The 8,382-nt window shown below is 35.0% G+C and overlaps 1 protein-coding gene across 5 annotated transcripts in view; it reads left to right on the plus strand.

Annotated features, from left to right (window-relative positions):
- TMTC3 (transmembrane O-mannosyltransferase targeting cadherins 3) overlaps nt 1–6,213 on the plus strand; it is a 37,896-nt gene extending 31,683 nt beyond the window's left edge. For all 5 annotated transcript variants that reach the window (XM_010708869.3, XM_010708885.2, XM_019613645.1 and 2 more), the window contains 4 exons: nt 112–215; nt 1,337–1,506; nt 2,185–2,411; nt 3,999–6,213. In XM_010708869.3, the coding sequence (XP_010707171.1) occupies nt 112–215; nt 1,337–1,506; nt 2,185–2,411; nt 3,999–4,822 (1,325 nt within the window). In that variant the 3' untranslated portion in view covers nt 4,823–6,213. The remainder of the gene's footprint in view (nt 1–111; nt 216–1,336; nt 1,507–2,184; nt 2,412–3,998) is intronic.
- The last annotated feature ends 2,169 nt before the right edge of the window (nt 6,214–8,382 follow it).

Here is an 8,382-nt window from a genome sequence, read left to right on the forward strand (position 1 = left end):
TTTTTGCTGATCTTTATGCAGTACCTGTTCTTAACACTACTTTCAAAGCATAGATATTTTTTCACGTTACTGAATGCATGAAAAATTAGAAGTTTCACTCTTTTCTTCAAGATGACATTGGTGCTCACATGAATGTTGGAAGAACTTACAAAAACTTAAACAAAACAAAAGAAGCTGAGAAATCATATATGATTGCTAAATCATTGATGCCACAGGTAATTAATAATGTAATCACCATGGGAAAGGGGGCAACTTTTTCAGACCTATATTCATGATACAATTTTTGTATTTATTGTTGAAGATATTTGTTGTTGTAAACCTTATTATTAAAGCTTAAATCTCTTAAATAAGATCATATCATATGCTGTTTAAAAATACTAACTTGGACCTTCTTTGTTTAAAAAAAAAAAAAGTTTTTATACTTTTCTGGATTTATTTTTTCTTAAATTGAGGATACAAAAAAAAAGCAAGTTAGAAATACAAATTTACAGTTTCTAATCATAGTTATTTTGATTTTTGCATCCAGTCAATACATTGGTAATGTTTAGTATTCGAACTCATAGGGGAAGGCTTAAATGCAGTGTTAGAGAGATGAGACAAGGCAGTCGAAGCAGCAACAACAAAAAAGAACACCTTTGCTGAAACATGCTTTTATAAACATGTGCTCTGTTACCTTTACCATATGTCAGGTTGTATTTGCACCTAGCAACTGTTACGTATTTTAGCTGTTCGGGAGAAAAGGGGAGAATATTTTAGATCACGAACGACGGCAACAACAGTTAAGGGCAAACTTAGACTTACAGGAAAATCATCAGTCCCTTGAGCAGAGAATATGGCATTAAAATGTTTGCTGTGTGAAGACTTTAGTAAACAATACATCACTTAAAGTGCCATAGCATTTTCATATCTCATGAAAGCTTTTCATCTGCTGTATCAATGGCTGGTAAATCTTCCTTCCTTCCTTTTCCCCTCTCTTCCCCCCCCAAAAAAAAAGTGTTCTGATAGAATATCATCTTAGTCTTTAAGAGATAATCTTTGTATGAGCGAGGACCTTTTACAAGGTCTACTTGGCTGTTAATGAGCCACATCACAAAGTAGCAGAGATCAATTAACAGATAATGTCTGTATCAAATTTAAGGTGATGTTATATGTACTTATAGAATTAAGGAGACATAGTGTGATGTTTGTATGATTTTTTTTTTCTGGACTGAAGAGTCTGACAGATGATCTCCAGTGGTATCCTATAACAAATGAAGCAGACTGAAGTGTTAGATCTCTACTGGTTGTTTCTCATGTTTTCCTTCATTGGCATTTGGGAATATATTCTTTTTGACAGATTATTCCAGGTAAAAAATACGCAGCAAGAGTTGCTCCTAACCACCTGAATGTTTATATCAATCTTGCAAACTTAATTCGAGCTAATGAATCTCGTCTCGAAGAAGCAGATCAATTGTATCGACAAGCAATTAGTATGAGGCCAGATTTCAAGCAGGCTTACATCAGCAGGTATCTTTATTAATTTTAGAGATATGTATTCTTGAATATATACTCCTGTTTTATTTACAGTACTAGGAATTGTATATTGTTCATACAATTTTGTATGAAAAGATGTAAAATCTTTTCAAACTAAAAGAGAAGATTTAGGTTGGATGTAAGGAAAAAGTTGTTTGTTTGTTTGTTTTATGATGAAGAAAGTGAAGCTCTGGAACCACCCAGAGAGGTGGTGGATGTCCCATCCTTGGGGACATTAAAGGTCAGACTGAAGGGGGGGCTCTGAGTTGCCTGATGTAGCTGTAGCTGTCCCTGCTCATTGCAGGGGACTTGAACTAGGTGATGCTTAAGGCTCGCTTCCAGCTCAAATGATTCTACGATTCTCTAAGATGCCTTGACAGTAGCTGTTCCTGGGCCTGTATCGGGAGTCCTTGATGACTTCTGTGTGGGTTTCTTTTTGTAGGCGTTTTTGTCCTACTCACACATCTCCTGAATGCAAAATTCTGAGAGCTGTATGCTTTTGGAATGGTATATAAACAAAGTCCTGTTTTGGGTTTTAAACAAAAATAATAATAATAATAATGTTTCACATATACTTTCTTTAGGAAAACAAACTTCTAAATAAACACTGTCAATTGTTTTTGTACTTCTATCAGTTAAACTTGCTGAAGGTTAAATTTGATTCTTTAACAGGGGAGAATTACTTTTAAAAATGAACAAGCCTCTGAAAGCTAAGGAAGCTTACCTTAGGGCTCTAGAACTAGACAGTACCAATGCAGACTTGTGGTACAACTTGGCAATTGTTTACATTGAACTGAAAGATCCAACAGAAGCCCTGAAGAATTTTAACCAAGCGTTAGAACTCAACCCAATGCATAAGCTGGCATTGTTCAACTCAGCTCTGCTAATGCAGGAATCTGGTAAGTTAGTTGTCTCATTAAGCAATTATTGTATCTCTGCATTTATAGGATTTTAATGAATTGATGTGTTCTTGAAAAGCAGTAGTATTTGTAGTAATAGTCATCTTTGTAATTTATTGGTAGCATGTGGAATATGCAAAGTATACATATATTGTAATTCATTAACACCTTGAAAGCTATTTTACACTTTAACATCTTGTTAAGAATAGCGTTATACAAAACTCATCTTCAGAATTTTTCCTCAATAATCTTAGGAAGAAAAAAAAAAAAGTGAAATGTATAACACTAATGTTCTGAATTTGTTTTGGTTTTATCCATTCCTCACTGACTAAAAAATCTAACTGATTTCTTTGGGTTTTAAATCTAACACTGGGAAATATTTTCACAGTTTCCTCTGCAGTATTTCTAATTATCAAGTTGGATTTTCATTAGTTTTGTTTTTCGTATGTACAGCTGCTAGCTTAATGAGAAAATGTGTGGCTGTTGCCATAAAAAAGACTGTTGAAAATAATTAGCAAAGGATGAGTAAGGTTTGTTTCTCTTTTTCTTAGGGATAATTTATCATCCAAATGAGATTATAGAATTGATTGGAGCTGATCCAAATGGATTATTCCTCATCTCTTTTCACATAGTAAGTTAGGCAGTACAAGAAACGCTTTGTTTCTTGTCTGAAGTAGCACATAGGCTTCAAATGAGCAGAAGTATTAGACATCTAGTTTTGCATTACTCCTACTGGAAGGTACAGAACTGTTTGAGGAGGTGGAAGAAGATAGTTAAAATCAGCTTCCTATTCCCCCATCCTTCAGTAAGCCTGTGCCTGTAATTCCTTACTAAAATATGTTCACTGAAGTATTGACAAAAATAGCACATACTACAAGCCAGAACTGCTGCTTTTATCTGACAGAAAGTTATTTTTAATTTTTTCTAAATGTTTGATGTGAAATAGTGAGAATATATTTCCTGGTTGAATCTAACATCACTGTGTGTGATCTCTGTCAACTGTAGTTCTTTTCAATATGTGGTCAGATGCTGGAATGTGCTGCCCAGGGAGGTGTTTGAGTCACTATCTCTGGAGGTGTCCAAGAGACATTAGATGTTGTACTGAGGGACATAGTTTAATGGGAAATATTCCTAGTTGGCAGACAATTGGTCTGGATGATCTTTCCCAACCTTGGTGATTCTTTGATTCTATGTCTTTAAGAAAATTATATTTATTCTAAGCTTGCCTCTGTTAAAAGTGATTTGCTAGAACTGACTTCTCTGCATTCCAGTTGCTCATACATGAAAATAACCGCTTTTAATCTTGTAGAGACACCTTCTGTATCCGTTGCACTGAATCTAAGTATAATGTAACAGATGATAAGATAATGATGCTTACTTTGGCTACAAGTCTATTGTGAGTAGTTTTGTTCTGTAAAGAAGGTAACTGTCATTTACTTTTACTGTTACACAACACAAATAAAAAGTAGTATTTTAAACGCTTTCCCTTTCACAGATGTTACATTTTAATTTGTGTAGAAACAGCAATTTATAGGCCTGGCCTAAAAGTGTTTAGAATAAAACGTAAATGTATTTTCTGTCATATAGGCAATGCTCAGCTTAGACCTGAGGCTAAACAAAGACTGTTAAATTATGTGAAAGAAGAACCACAGGATGCAAATGGCTACTTCAATTTGGGTATGCTGGCAATGGATGACAAAAAAGATACAGAAGCAGAGGCATGGATGAAGAAAGCCATAAAGTTACAGCCGAACTTTCGAAGTGCTTTGTTCAATTTGGCACTGCTTTATTCTCAGACAGCAAAAGAATTGATGGCTTTGCCCATTCTGGAAGACTTACTGAAATACTACCCCGATCATACCAAAGGTCTAATTTTGAAAGGAGATATCCTTATGAACCAAAAGAAGGATATAGTTGGAGCAAAAAAGTGTTTTGAAAAAATTTTGGAACTGGATCCCAACAATGTGCAAGGGAAACATAATCTATGTGTAGTTTATTTTGAAGAACGAGACTTAATAAAAGCAGAAAAATGTTTGGTGGAAACTCTAGCACTGGCACCTCATGAAGAGTATATTCAACGTCATCTAAACATAGTTAGAAGTAAAATTGCATCACTTAGTGCTCCAGAGCAGTCATCAGTTCCAGCAGGTGATACTGCCGTTGCTACTGCAGAAGAAAAAAAAAAATCATTTCAGAATTCAAAAGAAGTGAAAAATGAGCAGAAACCCTCCCAAACAACAGCTGGTAACAATAAAGGACGTTCAAAAAATAAGAAACAAGCAGAGAAAAACAGTATGGAAAGAAAAGAGACTCCCAAAAAATCCACAAAAGAAATCAAAGATATTGAGAAAAAGAGAGTTGCTGCTTTGAAAAGACTAGAAGAGATTGAACGTATATTAAATGGTGAATAGACTTTATTATGTCACAATAGAGTATGGGGGTGTACTATTTTTAATTGCTGTTTAATATATAAACCAACTGGAAAGTGATTTCAGTATTTTGCAGATAGAACAAAATGTTGACTGTCTATCACTTAACTCACAGTAATGTTTTATGCAACAAAACTACAACTTTTAAATATGAGGGGGATGGACGGGGATTGAAGGATAATGGGCTGAGAACAATTTTAAATGCAGAATCTTAAAATTGAGAAAATGACTCAAAAATTATTTGTAAGCCAGGGATATTCAGGAATGCTACTTTAAAAGAGTCAGCAAAAGAACTGAGTGGAGGACTAATGGGATAAGCCAGGCACTGCTGCCATAAAAATCTGTTTGTATTAACATTTTCTACGTTTCTGTTTGCACATCTGCAGTTTAAATCTTTCTATACCTTTGTTCTACATAGAAAAGCATTTTTCTATGTGTTATTTGTTTCCAAGGCTCAGCAAAAAGTCAGTAAAATGCCACTGGCATGGTATGTATCCATTAGACCATTGGACAATGCAGCAGCAATGCTAAAATTTTCAGTTGTGTTCTAAATATGGAATGATACAATAATTGTATTTGTTCTTTACTTACTGCAAAGTTTTGTACGGTTTTACTTGATAACTCCTATGGTGCTCTTAAGATCTTTAGAGTCTGCTTTTACTTTTAAAGAAACTGTATGTTTTTTCTTCAACTATGAAACATCTAGTTGTTTGAGGTTTGGCTTTTTTTTTTTTTTTTAATTATATATATACATATATACCAAAAAAGGGGTTTTTTTTTGTTTGTTTTTTCCCTCAGTTCATTAAATACTGGCAAATGCACTTTTGGTACAGTAAGCAGTATGCTATGCAGTAGTTCTTGTGAACTGTGTTTCAATGACTGTGGATTGACTCCTTGGTGTAGGAAATTCTTTGTTTAGTATAATGGATTTACTGTTCATTGGACAGAATTTTTTGTCTCATGATTTTTTTTATGACACTAACTTAAGAAAGATTGCTTAGAGCAATTTGAAAATATTTAAACCACTGAATTTAGCAATGTTTAATGCAAGGAAATTTGGATAAGGTCCTTCCGAACACTAAGTACTTCATTTTGATAATTTGTCATGAATGTGTGCTTTTTATTAAATATTTATTTTGACTACTAAAATAATTCCATTTACATTTTACCACTAATACACCATTTTTATTTCCTACATGACATTAATTTTTTTTGTAATTTCAGTGTTTCTTTTATCTTTGTGCAATGCATATATTTTTTGTTCATATATATTGCCTATTACCAAAACCTGATGCTTTGTGTAACTATTGACAAAGGAAAAGAGGAGATTGGTTCAGTAATAATTTAATCATTAAATCTAACTTTGCTCTTCATGTTCTGTCTCCCTTAATGATGTAGAATTATTCCTTAGCAACTGTACTGTTTAACTACGGTCCTTTCTGTAACTGCTCAGCTTTCTGCCTTTTGGCAGCAATCCAGCTGTATGTAAGATGTAGTGTTTATCTTTGTGGGAGGGTTCTTCAGTGTTTGAAGGCCTTGCAGGGACCTTGCCACTATTATGTATCGTTTGTAATGTTACTACAACAAGCTTGTATGGTAATAACTAGGAAAAGAGTGTGGGTTTTTAAAACCATGATTTAAAAGCTGCAGACGTAACTAGGTGGAGCCTTTCTTCATATACAAATTTTAAATTTTTCCCATAGCACTGGAAGTAGATTGACAACACCTGGAAAATCACTGTTTTATCTTAATTGGTGAATAGCTTGGATATTTGTAGCTTAGATATTTGATGTGTAGAGCTCTACTAGAATACAAAGTAGCATATGAAATCTGTCCTCCTTACCTTAGCTTTAGGAATGAATTAGTCATTGTTCAGGTTGATACAAAGGAAAATTCACTTGAAAGTGAATTTGAAAAGATGCTTTCTGTTTGACCAAGTGTGCAAAAATTTGGTCTGAACATTTAAGAGGAGAAAGGGCACATTCTCGGTTTTGCCATTTGAGTTTCTGTCATTTGGCTCTCATCTTGACCATCCAAGTACTGCTCTTTAGGAACTAGCAAGAAGCATTAGATTCACTGAACTAAAAGGTGTCATCATGTTTAAGTGAATGAAATCATCAGGGTGACGTAAGCTAGAGAATGCTCATAGTAGGTCTTCTGATCTTTTAACAGGTATTGTATGCCTTTTGTTTTAGAGAAATTGTAGAAAAAACAAGTATTTTGTCAGTGCGCCAAGTTGGATTTAACCTGTTTAGGATGCATCAACCATTTTAAACTCATAGGAAAAATGTTACAGTAAAGTTAAGCAGCATAGCTTCTATTCTAAAAATAGTCAAATTATACATTCATATCTGCTCTATTTTTTTAATGTATTGTTTTTATGAACTCTGTCAGGGGAAATTATTGGATATTATGAAGAATAAGAAATATCTCCCTATAAACAGACGTGCAGAATTTCACAGATTGGTGTCGAAAAGAACCAAGTGCAAGAGGAATTTTTTCCAGTGTACAGTGCTGTTTGCACCTTGCTTAGGCAATACTGCAAGTAAAAAGTTGAGGATGGGAGTAAATATGCAGAAATATAGCAGTAGATGGAGGTTCACTTGCAAGGAAAGTTTAAAAAAAAAAAAGTGCTACTGAATCAACTGAATGCTATAGGAATTTTTTATTTCTGCCATTGCAGAGACTTACTGGTCTGTACCTTATTTGAAACCTCACACAATTTCAATGCTGAAATCCTAGGGAAGTGTGAGCCTTGGCTTTAAGCTGTGAAATAATGCTTTTACAGCCTACAGCAACTCCTCATGCAGATCCTCATTCCCCATTGACCCTCTGGCATAAAGCAGACATTGAGAGATCCTCCTATTCTGAAGAAACAAGGTTCTTCTGTGCCCATGGGATGCAAAAGATGCACGTTTTTTGTTGTTCTGGAGTTATGACTGTTGTGACCACGTTCCTCACAAATGGACATCTATTGCTAACAAAATTATGTTTGATTACTCGGCTGTTTCTTGTTCACTGAACTGAACTGGGGCTGTGGGATTCTGAGGCAACCTCACTCTTAATGCAAGTTCAGAACAAAGCACTGACCTGCTAGGAATACCACCTTTTTCACAGAAAATGCTGTCAGTTGCAGAAGTTAAGTACTTCAAAAGCTGCTGAATTTTTTGGCACTATGCGTATAGGTTGTCCGGCATCTGAGTACATTTGCCTTCCTCTCATCCATAGAGCATTACAAGACTAGAAGGCACAAAGTACAGCTTTTCAGGTGCATTACTTAAGTCACCTTCTACTTCATGGTCAGATTAGGTTTTTGCAAGATCAGACTGTATGTACCTTGTAAAGCTGCCCACCAAGGTACAGAGCTATGAACATGCAGGCTTGTGGCATTTGTTTCTTCTTGAAATTTCATTGAGGCTCAATGGAAATCAAAACAATTCTGGGAAGTCAGCACCCGCCCCAAGCTCTTGCAGGCTCTGTATCCCACAAAGGCACAAAAAGAAGTCCTAGTTTGGGCAAGTGTATGTTGCTGGGACTTCTCA

The sequence above is a fragment of the Meleagris gallopavo genome, chromosome 1, assembly GCF_000146605.3.
Source record: "Meleagris gallopavo isolate NT-WF06-2002-E0010 breed Aviagen turkey brand Nicholas breeding stock chromosome 1, Turkey_5.1, whole genome shotgun sequence".
NCBI lineage: Eukaryota > Metazoa > Chordata > Aves > Galliformes > Phasianidae > Meleagris > Meleagris gallopavo.